The 19,735-nt window shown below is 33.6% G+C and overlaps 1 protein-coding gene across 2 annotated transcripts in view; it reads right to left on the reverse strand.

Annotated features, from left to right (window-relative positions):
• Positions 1–5,040: 5,040 nt before the first annotated feature.
• Positions 5,041–19,735, reverse strand: part of DMXL1 (Dmx like 1) — a 122,513-nt gene continuing 107,818 nt past the window's right edge. For both annotated transcript variants that reach the window (XM_037509473.2, XM_037509474.2), the window contains 5 exons: positions 17,228–17,320; positions 14,512–14,603; positions 13,426–13,478; positions 9,564–9,781; positions 5,041–7,400 (listed from right to left, as the gene is read on the reverse strand). In XM_037509473.2, the coding sequence (XP_037365370.1) occupies positions 7,176–7,400; positions 9,564–9,781; positions 13,426–13,478; positions 14,512–14,603; positions 17,228–17,320 (681 nt within the window). In that variant the 3' untranslated portion in view covers positions 5,041–7,175. The remainder of the gene's footprint in view (positions 7,401–9,563; positions 9,782–13,425; positions 13,479–14,511; positions 14,604–17,227; positions 17,321–19,735) is intronic.

A 19,735-nucleotide genomic window follows, 5' to 3' on the forward strand; every position in this document is an offset into this window, starting at 1 on the left:
AGCTTGCCATAACAATATACCACAAAGTGGGGTAGCTTAAACAATAGAAATTTATTTTCTTGTTGTTCTAGAGCTTGGAAGTAGAAAATCAAGATATAACAGGTTGTTTCTCCCGAGGTCTCTCTTCCTGGTTTCCAGATGCCCCACTCACAGTCCTTATGTGGCCCTTTCTCTGTGGGTGTTCATCCTGTATTCTCTTCTCTTAAGGACACCAATCATGTTGGATTGGGGCCCCATCCTTGAGCTCTCATGTATCCATAATTGCCTTTTAAAATATAGTCACATTGAATGTTAGGGGCTGAGCAAAAATTTGAGGGCAGACAGAATTTCCCCCATAACAACCACATTTATAAAGAATACTACAAATACCCTTTGCATGATTGTCATGTAGTTTACTGCTACACACATATACTTCTACAAATCATAGCTTATTTTTGCTTTAAACAGTTATCTTTGGAAGTTATTGAAACATGGGAGGAATTTTTTTTTGTAATTATTTATTTACTATCTTCAATTCATTGCTTAGTTTAGACCTGTCTCTTGTATCAAGTAGTTTGTTGTCCTGCCTTAAGAATTTCCTTTAGTATTTCTCTTGTAGCTCAGATCTGCTGGCAACAAATCCTCCCAGCTTCCCTTGTCTTAAAAAGGCCTTATTTGCCCCCATTTATGAAAAATATCTTTGGCAGAAATAAAATTCTTATTCAATTTCTTTTTCCTTCGATAAACTCATTGTTCCAATTTTTCCTGGATTTTTTTTTTTTTGTTTCTGTGCATAAAGTGTGTCCAAGATTATCTCATCACCGATTTTCGGCAATAGTTAGGATGTATGTTGGTGATGTGGTGTGTTCCTGCTCGGGGCATGTTGACTTTCTTGTATCTGTGTTCATGGTTTTCATCAAATTTGGACATTTTATTCTCCAAATATTTTCCAAATATTTTATGCTCCTGGGATTTAAAAAAAAAAAATTTCATGCCACCTGGTATTGTATCATATATGTTCTTTTCTGTGTTGGATTTTCTAATTTTTTTCTGTGTTTTATTGTGGAAAATTCGACAATAAAATTCTCTGCTCTTTTCTTTGAAAGTATGTCAGTATTAATGCCCATTCAGTGAGCTTTTTGCTTCAGATTTTGTATTGTTCAGCTCTGTAAGTTGACTATCTTATTTTTCATTATCTTTACCTTCAGTACCCATGTGTATTTTATGTTTTTTTTTTAGATTCATTTATTTATGCACACAAGAACTGGGGTACAGGCCAGAGTTGTGGGGGGTGAGAAGATTCACTAGAGATAGAGTGAGGAATAGAACAGGCAGATTGACTGAAATACACTGCTGAGGGGAGCAGTGGGCGACGACTGCTGCGCCATGTGGGTCACCTCCCTGGCAGATGGGGATTGAACTCGTGCTGCAGAGGCTAGGGACAGCTTCATAGGTTGCGTCTTAACCCCTTGTGCCACCAGGGAGGCCCTATTATGTTTTAAGGTGTTTTCTAATTCCATCATGTCTGCCATTTGTTTCTATTAACTGATATTTATAGTCACATTTTATCACTCTACAAATGTTTCAGATATGATTAAGTGCTAGAAATTATCCCAATTTCAATATCCAACCCATCAAATTTTGTTCAGTTTTCAAAACCTGGAAAGAATCCTTTGTGACTCAAGTTTCCATTCTCAGGATCCACAGCTCTCCCCTCACTTAAACATTGGATATTCTTGTCCTGCTTTCTACATTTATCACTATCTCTAAAATACATTTTACCTTTTTTTAAATTCCTTTAATTTCTATCTTCTCTGATGTCTTCAGTCTTATCTGTTCTTTCTTGGGCCATTTCTCATTTAGACTTGAAACACAAAAAATTGTTATTCTCTTCAATTTTATTCCTGAGTTCATGAAGGCCCTGTCACACATCTTCCTGTTGTTCTTTTAAATTTTTGAATTCCCGATTCTTGTGTTCTTCCATGAAGGTAGTTGCCCCTTCAGTTAATATTAATTCAAGTTGGAATTCATAATTACATTTTCCTCAGTTGAAGGTCTTGTATTTTAGATTGCTCCTATATCCTCCCTCTTCCAAATTTTATGTTCTTAGAGTAATTTGTATGGAGATGCATTTCTTTCATGTATAGAATTTTTTTCGGTTCAGGGGTACAGTATTTAATTTACAAAATCTAATTTCCTCTAAAAATGCATGTTTGGGGCATCCCTGGCGGCACAGGGGTTAAAGACAATGCTGTAGGGCTGTCGCCAGCCATTGCAGCACAAGTTTGATCCCCAGCAGGCCAGGGAGCAGTTCACATGGCCCAGCAGACCTCTCCTCAGGAGCTCATTGCTCCCCTCAGCAGTGTTTTTCAGTAGCACCTGCCTGTTCTGCTCCCACTCTCTCTGGTGAATCCTCTCCCCCCCCCCCCCCACACCTCTGGCCTACACACCAGTTCTTCTATGTATATATATATATTTTTTTTTTTTCAAAAAGCAAGTTTGGTAGACACATCTTTCATGGAGTCTTTGATATTTTGTTAAATAGAACTCTTACCTCCATTTACTTCCTTTCCTCCTTTATCAGTAAGCATCCAAAGGAAATCACTTCCTTTCAAAATGACATCTCCCAGAACTAATTTCCCAACATTTTTACATCTTATTTTGTACCATGCCCTTAATTTCTATTCTTCTAAGCCCTTAATTTCTATTCTTCAGTACCCAGAACTATAACTTAGCATTAACTCACTGTTTCACTATTCAACAGAACCCCCAGTTATATATCACCACCAGAATTCTTCTGCATAATTTTAATAATTATCTCTTCAGTTACAGTAGAACTGAAAAGTATTTCAAGATGTAAATATGCTACAATTCCAGAAACAAAGATTGTGAGTAGATTCCATAGTTAAAATAAAGTTTTAAAGACTTATTTTAACTCATATTCTGGGCTAATATCTTACATTGCTTAAATTCTGTTACATAGATAATACCTTATACATTGAGTGCAGAATTAATTGAACATGAATGAAGCACTTTCCCATGGGGAAAAAAAAAAAAGGGTAGTCACAATAATTGTTCTATCATACACCTGTATTTGCAGTGGAAAAAAAGAAAAAAAAATCTTGTTCTAAGGTGCCCTATGAAATAATGTGATTCACTGACTCTGGAATAACTCCCTGAATTGCATGCCATGTACATGCAGGAGACAATGAAGTGGGGGAGGGGGATGGATGGAAAAACCCAACAGATTTAGCTTTGAAAAATACTGTAGTAAAAGTTGTACACATTTCTAAAAGACTGATAGGCATATACAGGTAATAGATGCACAAGTTGTATTTCCAAGTGTTTTAAAGGGTAACATTTTAGCCTTTCTTCTTAAATACAATCAGGTATAAAAAAATCTCAATAATTCAAAAAGTATTCTTGACACAGACCACATGACTCAACAGAGAACAGCTCCCAAAGTCATTCAGTCCTATTTGGTATAAAAATACTGAGAGTCTCTCTCTCTCTCTCTTTCTCTCTCTCTCTCTCTCTTTCTCTCTCTCACACACACACACACACACACACAATCTTTGGTATTACATTACTGAATGGGGTTTTGGGAGTTTGGAAAAATATTACCTCCGTCTTCCCTTCCCCCCATGTCGAACTTTTGTGTGTATTCTTCCACAAAGAATCAATGCCTGTACATGCAGAGGACTTAAAATGGTGTCATCTTGCTACATCTTGATGGTATCATCTTGTTACTGCTAGACGCAAGTTGACCATTATTTCACTTCTCTCATAGAAATGAAAATCTTCTTCAGATTTCTTTCAGTAAGTGCCAACAGGTACTAATCATAAGTATTTGTAAAAGCTTTCAAAAAAATGGGGAACACTTTTGCAAATTTTCTCACCAAACCTTTTTCAGATTAAGAGATTCAAATGTAACATTCTTTTTAAGGTTCAAAGAATGTTCCATTATATGGGTGTACCACAATTTATTCAACTACTTACCTCCTACTTAACACTAGATTTCCAATTTGTTTACTACAGTAAATATCTATGTACATATATTTTTGTGCATGGGTGATTTTATCTTTATAGAAAAATTTCTCTAAGATTGCTCAGTGAAAGTATGTTTTATTTAATCTTAAGATACATCTAGGTAGCTTTGTAGTTTGTTCTACCATGAGGGTTTCAGTGTGCTTATTTCCTTGCACCAAAATTGATGTCGTCATTGCTTTGACCTTATACCAATCTGAGAGATGAAAACGAGTATCACATTTTTTAGAATTCTTTCAATCATTAGTGAGAATGACGCTGATTGCCAACTTTTTCAATGTCTCATTCATATTGCTTATTTAGTGTTTACTGATTTCTCCAATAATTTATCATTTTAAAATTTTCTTTGCTATTAATACTCATTCCCTGTAACTATACAGATATTTGTCCTAGTCTACCTGTTCTTTCAATTTTGACTGTAACCTCCTGCCATGTGACTTTCAAATTTTTTATGTAGTAAAATATGTCTGTCTGGGTTTCCAACCTGAACCCACCATAACACTATATAAAAATTTTCTTTAGGGCCTCCCTGGTGGTGCACGGGTTGAGCACAGCACTGTGAAGCTCTCTGCAGCCTCTGCAGCGCTGGTTCGATCCCTGGCTGGCCAGGGAGCTACCCACATGGCACGGCAGACCTCTCCTGGCTCACCCGCTGCTCCCCTCAGCAGTGTTTTCGGTCCTTCTGCCTGTTCTTCTCCCCGCTCTGTCTCTGGTGAATTCTCTCACCCTCCTGTGCCTCTGGCCTGTATCCCAGTGCTTGTATAAATAAATAAATCTTAAAAAAAAAGAATTTTCTTTAAGTGTATTATCTTTTGTATTGTATTCTGATTGTTGAGACCAAGGCGAGAAATCTCCAGAATTGATTTTTTAAGTAATTTTTAAAAATAAAAATAGCAATTTATGTGAAACTACAGGGCAAGAAAGAAGAATGAAGTTGTAATCCTACATTTCAGAAAATGAGACTTGTAATGTTGCAAATTCCTTTTTCATTACCAAACCACATTCTCAGAAATGCACAATTTAAAAAATATATTTTGATGTATCCAGTTCAATAATGTAGATGCAATTTTACATATATGTACATTATTTCATAATACTCTCATTCTTACTGTTTTTGACTAATACTTACCTATTAAGTAAAAAGACTGAAAGAACAGGATTCTTGTGGAAATTACTCAGTTCTTCTTACATTAACCAAATACATATATGGAAATTTTCCACTTTAAAATGTCACATGTATTTTAAGTCAATTAACATGGCATAAATATTACTTAAAACAATAGCTGAAAAAAAGTCACTGCATGATTGTTTATTTAAAATATTATGACTCTGGATGGAAATACATATGGGCTTACATAATTTATTATTCATAAAAACCCTCAATTAAAATGCTTGTTTATCCACAATGCCTTTTTTCCTATTAAGCATAATAATAAATTTTCTCATTGAAAGTGTTTAAAGCCTTTTGAATCTTGATTTGTGAAGAAATTACTAAAAAATAACTTAGCTTAATTACATCAAACAACAGTATTGTTTGCAATGCTGTCACAGATTTCTCCATGTCAAAATAGTCACATATTGTTATTGCACAATATATAGGTACAGGTTATTATGTGCACATAATCTCTCTATATAACGACAGTGTTTTCACTGCAATTTGCTCAAACACATTTAAAATTATGAATACAATTTACAAAATCTTTAACAATATACTTTTAAGATAAAAGTATCCTGAGGATATTACAAAATTCATTTTACCAGCCCTTCATTTCTTTGCTTTATTTGACTCTTTAATTTCCGAGAGAGTAGCTGTCCGTATTTTGTTACATAAAAATGTTCTTATAGTCGCTACTAACAAAATATATTTAAGCTAAATAGTCTGTAATTGTCCATTAAATACTTAGTCCCATCTGCCTCCGTCTCATTGGTTAATAAAATCAAGTATTTACCAAGTTTTCTATAATTCTGAATCAGAAAAGGTATAGCATGAAACACAGAAACAGGGTTAGCACATTTAAGTTAAAAGCATTGTGCATTTTTAATATTTTGGTCTTATTTTATAATAAAATAATATATTTTGGCAAAAAATAAAATATAAGTTTTAGTTTACTTTCTATTATAGGTAGATCTGGTGGGTATTTTACAATAGTAAATACTATCTGTTTACTTTGACTATTTTCACATTTGTTTCTAAAAACACTGCTATAATATTTTCCGAACTTTGAGACTAAAAGCACCTAAGAAATAGGAAATAAAATTGAATTAAGATGTTTTGTTTGGTGCTCAAAATTCCTTTCACAAATTCATAACTACTTTTAAGTGTCTCAATATGACAACACAGAATCATTATTGCCTGCGAAGACTCTTCTGACTCAATGTAATCTTTAAAAGTTTAATATTAGAACTCTCCTGAAGTTTATTTGAAAATCAAAATGAGAAATGGAAAAAAAAGTTGCAAAAAAGGTTGTTATTCTGGTGGCAGTAGTCGTTATGGCACAAAACACACACACATACACACAAACTATGTTCAAATAAAATATGTAAGATATATTACATATATACACACAACCACACATGTACACACAACTTGGATTCCAGAAGGGAAATTGACAGAAACCTCACACAGTAAGCCATTTGGCTATTAATCACTTACGTCCCAAGGACAGTTTAATGTAGGTGTTTTTTTTTTTCCACCCTCACCCAAATATTAATTTATCATTAATTAGGAGAATAGTTTGAGATATATAAGTTTGATAAAAGAAATGAGAGTGTGGTGAATTAAGATGACTGATGTGCAACTGCCTTTACATAAGGGTATTTTTACTGTGAAAGAAATTCATGCAGAGATATCTGCAGAGAGTTTATCAATGAAAACAAAATTCCTTTAACACTATAACATACTCACTATAGCATACTATAAATACCTATTATTATAGCACTACTTATACATTCTACTTTAGGCAATATAGTCTAATTCTGAATGACCTTGTTATTTTTTAAGGCATCAGTGCATCAAGGGCAAAGCTCCATAAAATAAATATGAAAACAAGCATTAGCTTATTGTGGCATAAAGAGTGAGTACTGTACATTATAGGGGTTGGTCACATCCATAGAACAGGTAATAAATTATACACCTTACTGTCAAAATGTTATAGCATAAATTTCACATCGTTTTTCAACACTTCATTTAATGGGCTAAACTGATCTGGCAGTATTCTCATTTTCATTGTTCCATCAGCTCCACATGAAAAAATGTGATTTGCTGGCCCCGTCTCAATTTGCATCACTCCAGTTCCAATATTTCTGAAAATGGATTGCCGAGCATGTTCATTGATAAAAGTGTGGAGAAGACTAAATGTAGAGAGACTCCAAATCTGAAAAACATTAAGAACAAAATATAAAACTGGGGTTAATCATTACCTTGAAAATCCAAATAAAAACTCTTAAGAATATCTTCCTGTGCAAACAGGAATTTCTAAAACCAAGATGGAGAAAAACCTGTATAGGACTAAGGGTATAAAATTTTGATTCTGGATAGGGTGTTATAATTTTCCAAATTGCTTTGACATTACATTTTTCAAAATCCATTTATTAAGAGGGGAAGGTAAAATTTAACCCTGCCTTGGATATAAAACAGGTGAAAGGAAGCTAGTGTATTTATGCTACAGAAATTTGTAGTAATAATGGAACCACTACCAGCAAGGCTTCCTATTTCTCAGCAACAATTTTGCTGCAAAATGGGAGGTTTACTATAACATAAAATTATATTCTCTATATTATAGCATACTAATAAGATTTCAGAAGAGCTGGAAAGAGACAAGTACCCAATACTTAGAGACCCTCCCATCAGATGAAACAATGTTCTAATTTTAGTATATGTAACTTACTATAATTTTCTATGTTCAGTCCTTACTTACAAAATAAATGCGTTTGTTACATGAAATTTATAAGCATTTTCATTTATGTGAAAGCCCTAAAAGGTTTCAGGATATTAAGTTTAGGAAACCAATTTGTTTCCTGATGTTTAAGTTCACAATAAAAAAAATTTTTTCCCTAAGAAATTTATGAATTCATACTACTCTGGACAACACTGTTAATTTTTTGACTTGTGAAAATAACAGGGTAAACTTTTTTTTTTAAAGATTTATTTATTCATGCATACAAGAACTGGAGTACAGGCCAGATACGCAGCAGGGTGAGAGGATTCACCAGAGACAGAGCAGGGAACAGAACAGGCAGATTGACAAAATACACTGCTGAAGGGAACAGCAGGCGAGACAGGAGAGCTCTGCCACACCATGTGGGATTCTCGCTAACTGGCTGGGATAGAACCCGCACTGCAGAGGCTGGGGCAGCTCCACAGTGCTGCGGTCAACCACCTGTACCACCAGGGCGGCCCATAACAGGGTAAACTTTAAAATCTTTTTTTAAACTTGATTAAATAAGTCCCAGAATCAGAGTACAAACTAAAGAAGAAACCTAAAACACAGTAAGACTTATTCCATACTGAAAGAGGTTCAAATAATTAGCTACAAACTGAAGGAAAATAATTCTGCATGAAAGCTGGTATATGTATTTGATTAAAGGAAATCTTTTCATTTATCTGAGAAGGTGTGGACCTATTTCCCTAAATCATATACAGTGTTGTAAAGCAATGTTATCTCAAAAGAAAAAAAAAAAGAGAGAAAGAGAGAGAGAGAAAGAAAGAAAAAAGGATGCTTTCTTAAAATTCTACAATTCTAATTAATTTTTTTCTGAGTGAAAATTACTGAAAACATTATTTTACAAGCCTCACAACTAACTGAATTAACAGATTCTAAGGAAACAGATTCTGCCAGTGGCTTGCTGACCATGGGAATCACCTAAGGATTACTTTAAACTGATTTATCCCTGCAGATCTTTCCAAGTATGGCTAAAGATCCCTCCATCAAAACCACTAGAAATGTGTTATAAAAATGCACATTCCTGAGCTAATTTACCATCTTAGTCTTACTGGGATGGGACCTAGCACATGAGTGTTTCTGGGACAGGGCACATTTTTCATAAGCTCCTTAACATTTTAAACCTCTATGTTTTAAACACAGTACGGTTCAAGAAAGACTAATTCTAATACATTAAGAATTCTTACATCAGGCATTGAAGTGGTTATATACTGATGTGATATATGAAAAAAAAAGGGAAATTTGGGATAAGGGAAAATGTCAATATATTTCATAGCAACTGAAAATGAATTCAGTGATTCTGAACATGGAGTCAAGACTAATTCTAATTGTCTGAAATATATTTGCCTGCTTTATGGAAAGTTCAGTCCTTTTTCATGCATTAATTAAACATACTGGAGAAAACTGAAATACAGTCAATTTTCAAGACAAATATAATTTCATTCATGAAAAGATTAAATAAGTTTTTAACAGTATTGACTACAAAAGGAGTTAGTATTACTATTATTTAAATAGACTGGTATCACCAATATGATTAAAGACCTAAGATTCTAGAGATTTCACATTGTAGATATTGTGGGATCATTACACATTTACCTTTATGTTGCCTTCAGCAGATCCTGTAACAAAGTACTCTTCAGTCGGATCAATAGCAATGGCCTTCACAGGAGAATCGTGGCTCTGGAAAAGTTGCCTCTGTTGTCGTTGTCGGAGGTCAAACGCACATGTAAAGCCTTTTCTGCCACCTGATATTAGCAGCTGATGTTTTGGAGCATATGCTAAAACAGTGGCACCACTATCATGGCAGATAAAAGCTGAAAGTTAAAAAATAAATATTAAGGTAAAATGCATTTAATAGTTTAAGAAACAAACTTGGGTTTCCCTGGTGGCTCAGGGGTTACGTCTCAGCACTACGAAGCTATTGGCAGCCACTTTAGCACAAGTTGGATCCCCAGCCAGGGAGCTATCCACATGGCGCAGCAGACCTCTCCTGTCTCTCCCACTGCTCACCTCAGCAGTGTATTTCAGTGGATCCACGTGTTCTGCTCCCTACTCTGTCTCTGGCAAATCCTCTCACCCAGCTCTGGCCTACACCCCAGCTCTTGTATGTATAAATAAATAAAAAATCATTTTTTTTAAAAGATTTATTTATTTATATAAGAACCAAGGTACAGGCCAGATGCGTGGGAGGGTGAGAGGATTCATCAGACAGAGAGGGGAACAGAACAGGCAGACTGACGGTAATACACTGCTGAGGGGAGCAGCCGGCGAAACAGGAGAGGTCTGTCATGCCATGTGGGTTTCTCCCTGGTAGGCCAGGATGGAACAGGCACTGCAGAGGCTTAGGACAGCTTCACAGTGCGGTGCTCAACCACCTGTGCCACCAGGGAGGCCCAATAAAATAAATCTTAAAAAAAAAAAAACAAAAAAAAAAACAAACTTCTGGTTTGTGGCCAAGGGGAATTAATAAGCCAGATTTACCTTCCTGTCTGAAACAACTGAAAAATCAAATGATATTTAGAAAAAAAATAATTTGACACATTTGGATATCAGGAAAGGAAAAAGGATCTCTGAAAGATGGGAAAAAAACTGTGTTCATCTGGAGTCACACTACTGCCCAACTTACTGCTCAAGAACATCCTTTAACACAAGAAGGGGAAACCAAGTAGATCTGGGTTCCTTTTCCCACCTGTCATAGTAGAAAACCTCATAATTCATAATGCACTGGGTAAGTACTCAGAAAGGTTTTGCCTTGGTAACAGACCACAATCCCCTTAGATCAAATGCTGCTTTAGTCTTGCTTAACAAAATAGCTCTACTGCCCGCCCCCAATCTGATTCTAAATAATTAAGTCCCCAACAAAAACAAGCACCTAATGGAAAAATTCATAACTGGCAACTAATATAGTCACAAGTTATACAAAGAAGTACAAAAATACAACCCATAAGTAGAATAAAATCTATCAATTAAATCTCACTTCAATGACATAAATGATAGAAATAGTACACATAAAGATATCCAGTCTTATCACTGTATTCTATCTGTTTGAAGAGTGAGTAAAAGACTGAGCATGTTTAGTAGAGAGATGGTACACACATATATATACAAAAATCCCAAATCAAAAGCCCTGAGGTTAAAAACTGCAAAATTTGAGTGAAAAATACACTTGATGGGATTAAAAGCAGATTAAACAATGCAAAAAAAAAAAAAAAGAAAAAGATTAGCAAACTTGAATACATTAAAAAAAAGTCTAGCTTAACAAATCTCAGGGAAAAAATCTGTGAATTGCTCAAAGACAATATGGCATGATGATGAAGAGTGAAGATTCAAGAGTCAGGTTGTCAGAGTTTAAACCCTGGTCTCTATTTGAGTTTAAATATATAGCTCAGAAAATAATTAAACTTAAATCTCAGTTTCATCATTTGTAGAAAAGGAGATAAAACCACACGCCTGACAGGCTTTGTGAGAAGGGTTAATTAATGTTTGCAAAGCATGTAGAATATCTGGCAAATATTAAGTATTCAGTAAAATTTAGTGACTATTACTGTGAGAATTTAAGCAAATTGTAGAAAAGAGTTTATTAAAAATAAAATATTTACTTTGAGATATAACTTACAGAGGATAAAATGTGGAAATTTTAAGTGTATCCTTGCTGAGTTTTGACAAATGGATACATCTGTATAAGTGTCATTCAAAAGAAGACAGTGTTTGCATCATTCCAGAAAGATCCATTGTCCCATTTTGTAGTTAATTCTCTTTTCACAAAAGCAATCATTATTCTGATTTGTATCTGATTAGTTTTTCCTGTTCTTGGAACCTCATATTAATGGAAATTTACACCATAAATTATAGTATAAATTTCTTTATGCCTGCCTTCTTTTCCTTCAACACCATGTTTTAGAGGTTAATACATATTATCCCATGTGTCACTAGCTCATGCTTTATTACTGCTGAGTAGTAGTCTATTACATAAAGAACCTACATCAAAATCACTAAAGAACCCGGTTTTCTGTGTTATTTCTGTTTTTCTATTCTTAAAACTACTAAGAACACTCCTATGCAAGAATTTTTGTGGACATGTACTTTCATTTCTCTTGGGTACAGATTTAAGAATATATATTTCTGAGTCATGCTAGGTGATTTAATTTTATTAGAAACTGCCAAACAGTTTTCCAAAGTGGTTGTACCATTTTATACTTCTATCAGCTATACATAATGGTTCCAGTTTCTCCACATCCTCACTAAGAACTGGTAGTAAACAATTTAAAATTTACCATTTTTCAGTATATAGAGTAGCATTTTATGGTGAAGTTACCTTGCATTTCCCTGATAATAGTTGATGTTAAGCAACTTTTCATATGCTTCTTGGGCAATGAAATATCGAGAAGAAGGTAATTTTTAAAAGGCTTAAATACGTTATATCTGTCATAGACTGTTTTTGATGTTGCATCTAAAAACTTACCACTAAACTCAAGGTCACCTAGACTTTCTTCTGTATTTCCTCATAGAACTTTCAGTGTTATGTATTTTACATGCAGGTCTATGATTCACTTTGAGCTAATTTTTGTAAAAATGGTGAGATTTATACATAGGTTCATTTCTTCTACATATTAGCACCTTATTGTAATAACAATATTTGCTAACAATGTCTGTGTGCCTTTATTAATGCTGTCCAGTATATATGTTTGGGTCCATTACTGGGCTCTTGATTCTGTTCTAGTAGCTGGGGTTTTGATTGGATCACATTGAATTTATTAAAGTTGGGAGTAACTGACACCTCAACAATACTGAGTCTTCCAATCTGTGGATGTGGATTAGCACTTCATTTATTTAGATCTTTGATTTTTAAAAAAAATTTTTATAGCTTTCCTTAACATATGTTATACGTATTTTGTACAACAAGTACAGCAAGATCATAAGATACAAGGTCATTATACTAAGTTGGTTCTTTCCTATATACCAGCAAGGAACATTGGAATTTTAACAGTAGTTCCATGAAGTTAATTTTTTTGAAGAATCTTTGGAATTTTCTACATATATAATTATGTCATCTGTGGAAAAAACAAAACAAAACAACAGTTTCCCTTCACTTTCAATACCTTTTATCTTTTATTTCTTTTCTTCATTTATTGTTAGGACTTCAGTACAATGCTGAATAGACATGATGAGAGGGGAAAAAATAGTATTCAGTAACAGATGTTCACATTTATAACCTGTGATAGCAGATCCAGATCCAAAGTAAAGGATTTATATATTATCTATGTTCTGTTAGCCTTCATCAAGGTATAGCAAAAAAGTTACATATATAATATCGTTTTCCTTTTAAACTCTGCCACTGTGGGTAATGTAAATCTCACAGGCTAATAAATATTTCATTACAAATAAATTCATTTTAAAATAATTTTTTGTTTATGAATGTCTTGACTTCCAAAGTTTATAAAATGCTTTTAAAACTTACCATGGACTAAACTATTAGCAGGTGCTACCAGAGTATCCCACAAACATACATTTCTGGAAAAAGAAAAAATTACTTAAGTGATACAAAAAAGAAAGTAAACATGCCTCATAAAAAGTTATGTAACATTTCAACTTTATTCTCACTGAAAGTTCTTAAGTTCATAAAAGCACCAAACACAAGCAACCAATATATTTCTGTATAATTAATATTTTTATAAAATCAAATAACTTTAGATTAACATGTATTTGCCAATATTATATGGAGACTGAATGTGGAAACTACTTTTTGCATTCACTGATTCTCTATTCTGAGTTGCACTCATACATAAATATCAGGATATACTGAATTTCCATTAGCACAGAAAGAATTTAATTTTACTAGGAATGGGAGCAACTATGAGTTGCACAAGAGGTACCAATATATGTAAGGATTTTCATGGAAGGTGACCCCAAGACTCCATATTCCTACAATCCCAGTTATAGTGAAAGTGAAGCCATATCCAGATAAATATAAAAACTCATCATCCTCATTAAGCTTTGATCTCAGAACTCAGCTATGTAAGAGAAGGCAAAAGTAGGGGGTGTGGAGATGGAGGAAGGAGAAAACATTTTCTACTAAATTTAAAGTTTTTTAGAGAGACAAGGCTACTGGAGTTAGACAACTAGTAAGTCTGTCTGAGTATTCTGTTTTCTTAATGTGCAACAGTGACAAAACCTACAAACAGGAATATGATAAAGACTAAATCATAACCAACACATAATAGCTCTTTTTGCTTCACTCTTAAATACATAGACAATGATGAATGCTTTGGGGAAAAACTTACTCTACCAACAACCAAATTCTTTTTTCCTAAAGTCTTAACCTTAGATCATGAAAAATACAGAAGTTGATTTTTGCTTTTTAATGGCACAGAATTTCCTTAATTTTATAATTAGAACACTAAAAATTCTCCAAGAAATAAGTCTTTAAAGTAGAAATGTTGGCCACAATTATGAAAACACAATCTTGAGACAAAAGGAGATAAAACAATTAAAAAATAAAGCTCAGTTATACATACACACACTTCAACTTCAGTTATACTCTTACCTATTGTCAGTTGAAAGACCAGCTGTCGCTATCAGAGAGGAGGAACTGACGAAGACAAAATCATTGGCTGTTTTGTTATGACACTGCCAAGTCTAGAACAGTTATAAACAAAAAATGTTACTGATTGTCATTAAGACTTCATAATCAAGTAGATATATTTATCAAAAAGTAATAATAACCACTTATGACTTACTTAAATGCTTTCTGCCTCCCCACTCCCAAATTTTAAAAAAGCTATGAGAACAATATAGAAAACTCTCATTACACTTTACCTAGATTCACCAATTTTTTTTTTTAAGATTTATTTATTTTTTTATTTATACATGCACTGGGTACAGTCAGAAGCGTGGGAGGGTGAGAGAATTCACCAGAGCCAGAGCGGGGAGCAGAGCAGGCAGAAGGACCGAAGTACACTGCTGAGGGGAGCAGCAGGTGGCAGGAGAGGTCTGCGCACCATGCGGGACCCTCCTCCGGTGGCCGGGGAGCAGCCGGGGATCGAACCGGTGCTGCAGTGGCTGCGGGCAGCTTCGCAACCCAGCGCTCAACCGCTGCGCCACCGTGATTCACCAATTTATAACACACACAAACACACACATACATACACACAAATACACACATACACACATTTTTCCTGAACCATTTAAATAAGCTGCATATATCATGATCTCTTATGGAGCTCTTTGCTTTACAGGAAGTAGAACTCCAAATATTTCCCTTAGATTATTTAGTAAAAATTTTGTGAAGACAGAAATAGGATTTTAGAATATTTCTCAGAATGAGTTATCTTCAGAAATACTTAAACTTTTATATAATTGCTCAAATATCAATAAAACTTATCACTATGTCAACAAAATTAGAAAATGCATAATATTGCTCAATATTTCATCAAACAAGAAAACTTTATGAGCTTTCAATTATAAAAGTTTCTAAGTCATGTTTGCTCAGATATCTCTCTTCAATAAAAAAGGAGTTTTAAAAGTATGCTAAAAACATTGTATGAAAGATTTTTCCTTTAAGTCACTTTCCAAACTTCCACCTCTCCTCCCCTCCCAATTAGAACTGGACCAGATGACATGTTCTTAAGCAAATAAAATCTACTTTAATCCCCAAAGCCAAGAATGTAAATTTTTAATTACATTTATCTTTATGGAAGTTTTTTTTGTATTTATTTATTTATTTATTTATTTATTTATTTATTTATACATACATACATACATACAAACAAGCACTGGGTACAGTCAGAAGCGCAGGAGAGTGAGAGAATTCACCAGAGCCAGAACGGAGAGCAGAACAGGCAGACTGACAAAGTATACTGCTCAGGGGAGCACTGGGTGGCAGGAGAGGTCTGCACACCATTTGGGACCCTCACCCGGCTGCCTGGGATAGAACCAGCGTTGCAGAGGCTGCGGGCAGCTTTGCAACCCAGCGTTCAACCGCTGCGCCACTGGGGAGGCCCGGAAGTTTTTTTTTTTTTTTGAATGCAGCCCATATGGATCATAAACTTGTACATTTAAATATACTGGCTTAACGAAAATATGATGGGAGGATATTCTTGCAGAATAACTCCCTCTTGCTTGCTTTCTCGTAGATCTATACTCTCATTATTTAACCTTAGGCAAATAACCAGAAATCTTAACCAATATTCTTAATTTTTTCTTGATAGGTAGAATTGTTCAGTCCTATAAACAACTTTTATAAGAATATATATGTATTTTTTTTCAGGGTCCTATGAATCTGTAGGACCCTGAAAAAAAAATAGAAAGTTCATTAAGCCTGTATGGTTCTGAATACAGAAGTGGCAGTTTAAAAAAAAAAAAAATTGAGCAAGAAGCACTATTTATAATAGGTAATACTTGGAAACAACACAAATGCCCAAAAATAGATGACTGGATCAAGAAGATGTGGTATTTATACACAATGGAATACTATTCAGCAATCAAAAAAGATAAACTAATGCCATTTGCAGAAACATGGATGGTGCTAGAAGGGATTAAGCTCAGTGAAATAAGTCAGAAGGAAAAAGAAAAATATCAGATATTTCACTTATAGGAGGAATATAAGAGAGCCAAATAAGGCATTAGGAAAATAATAGTAACCAAAAAAAAAATAAAAATAAACAAACATCCATAAATCAGAGACATTCTGAGGAGAGGGGGAGGGAGAGGGATCAAAGCAAGGGAGGGAAAAGCACAAGGGACTATGGTGACGGTGCACGGATAAACTGGTGCTAAAAATTCTATGGGGACTACACCTGAGAAAAGAAAGCAAACATCGTAATAAAATGAAAAATGATGTAAAATATTATAAATAAATAAAGAAATGAGCAAGAAAGTAATAGTATCTACTATAGGATATCCTTTCCACTTTGTTTATCATGCACTGATTTATTTATCATTATTTTGGGGTATAAAACCCACTACAGCTTAGTGAGGTTGCAAACGAACTTGAATTACCTACAGATTACATGGGTCTTTGGAAAATACCATGTTGGTTCTACACAGTATAACTTTCCAAGTTATCAGGGACTAAGGAATTTTATACCTCACAGAATAATTTCAACATAATATAACGAAAGGCACCTACAGTAAAGTGACTAAGTACATAGGAATAGATAAAATTTAACTTGTTGATTTTAGTCATTTCTTGCCTAAATATATATATATATATTTTTTTTTTCAAACAAAAAATTTAAAGATAGACATTGTTCTTGGCTTACCAGGTATGGCTTAGGCATGCTTCCAGTAACTGGACAGCATTTCCAGTTTGTTTGATACAAACTTAAATATCCATCAGCATCCACTATTCCAAACTTGGGAAAAAATATTTTAAAGTGTTTATTTAATACAGATGCAATATCCAAAGCACATATTTACTCTTATCTTCAGTGTGAATTCCATACTTTGACCCTTAAACATTTCATTCAAATATTGTTTGGCACTTCCCTTCTCCTACACATAGTTTTAGTTCAGAAAAACATTTAGCTACTGCTTTAAAAAATTCCAAGATGAACATAAATGAAACAAATATCAGTACCCATTTTATTTTATTAACCAATGGTCTAATCTGTAACCCTCTGTAAGTACTCCAAAAATAAAATAATGGATTTACATGTAAGCCATGTAATGAAGTCTCAGTATATATAAAAAAATAGAAAACTTTGAACATTTGAAAAATATATCACAAAGACTTCCAGAACTACCCAAAAAGGAAAACATAGTAGAAAGTAAAATTGAAAAAAGGTTTATACTGTATCCTCTGTCAGAACTCAGAGCAATATCGATTGGGATGATGACAAAATACTCCCAAAAGAGAGTATATGATACAGCTCTTTAAGGGAAAGTAAGACTGCTAATAATTTTTTCTTTAGATTTAAAAAGTATTCATTCAAATATAAAGTATATAAAATAAAACAAATATCTACGTTGGTCTGCTTCCTATCATATCCAGATCTAACAACTATTAACCATTTTATTTGTTCCCTTTTTTAGATTTGCTGTATGAAATTCAAACACACATACAGGGCTTTAAAAAGTATGATCATAATAAATATACAGTTCTACAATTCATTTTTTATTTACTATAATCATTTTCTCACAAATTAAATGGCATATACATATATTGTTAATTAACTGTAATATATAACTACATATTACACTGTATAGTTATACTATAGTTTTTAAAATGCTTCCATTTTAAACAATTTTCAATTTTCCAATTACAAAAAGTGCCATTTTGAACATTTTCATACATACACTGTCACATTTTTATGTACGATAAAACAGTAATGGAAATGCTTTGTCAAAGGACATTATTTAAAACTGGAGAAGCAGCCAAAGTTAAATGCTCTAGTCATAATATCAGTTTACACAACCATTTTTCTTACACATTAATCAACATTGCATATTACTAAAATTTTAAGTATTTGTAGACTTACAGAAGAAAAGACCATGCATTTCTTTAATTATTAGTGAGTTATTGGCCTTGCATTTTTTTTTGCAAATTGATTGCTAATATCGTTTGTCTACTTCTCATTGTCTTTTTAAAAAATGATTGGTGGGGCTACACTAGAAATATTAACCCACTATTTACTGTATTTGTCATAAATATTTTCCCATGGTCTATTCTTTTAGTGATTAATCCCATATTTTCTGGAGTAGATCTAGGTATATTCTTCAGAAAAGCTATACGAAATGGGTCAAAGTATTTGAATACTTAAAAAAGTGTTTCTTTTGCTGTCAAATTTGAATGATAGCACTAAAAGACATCGACTCATAGTTATTTATTTTTCCATGAGAATTTTGTGAATACTGTTCTACATTTATTTGTAATCTCTATTGTTGAGTAGGCCAATGCCATTAATTCTGGAGGGATGTAGAGAGGTGGTAAGTAACCATTTTTACCCCAATCCTTCCTAGAAACTCTACCCTTGAATTAAAAAATATTAATTAATAATCAGTATGGATCTAGACAGATATTGTTTCTCAAAATTTCTGCCAAGATTTTCTTTGCTTTAGGGAAATTTTCTATTTTATAATTCCTTTGAATATTAAGCTTCTCTTCTATCACATTTTTTCTTCTTCTGAAATATGGAATTTCCTGGATCTAGTCTCAATTCATTTACTAGGTTATTTTTATCATGAAATAATTTCATATTTTTGTATTTCCCAATAATAAACTTGATTGTGTACTATTTATATTCTGTTACTGATCCATTGTAGTCAGTAGTTACTCTAACCCAATTTTTTGAGAATCATGTTTTTAATTTCTAAGAATTCTTTCCTGTTCTTCTATTGCCTTTTGTTTTTTCCTAGCAACCAGTTCTTATTTTAGAATGAAATATTGTCCTTAATCTGAGGAAATGTTCCTCCCAAGTCATATATTCTGCTAAATGTCTCTTTTAGGCTCTTAGTTTTTCTGCAACATTCCATGGTTTTTGGCAGACCATTTCTGTTCATCACTAACAAACTGATCACCATTACTGTGATAGAATATGGGCCTACAGCAGGGTTGGCAAACTTTTTTTAAAAGAGTAATATAGTAAATATTTTTGGCTTGCCAGATATAAATTGTTTGTTCTCCTGAACCCTACAGTTGCAGTGGGAAATTATAGAAGACAAATAATGATAGGGTAACTGTATTACAATAAAACTTTATTTACAAAAGAGGTGGCTAGGCTATAAACTGCTAATACACTGTTACTGAGCCACAAGAGTAGCTGGTTGAA

The sequence above is a fragment of the Talpa occidentalis genome, unplaced genomic scaffold (genome assembly GCF_014898055.3).
Source record: "Talpa occidentalis isolate TD23 unplaced genomic scaffold, MPIMG_talOcc4v2.1 talOcc4.13, whole genome shotgun sequence".
NCBI lineage: Eukaryota > Metazoa > Chordata > Mammalia > Eulipotyphla > Talpidae > Talpa > Talpa occidentalis.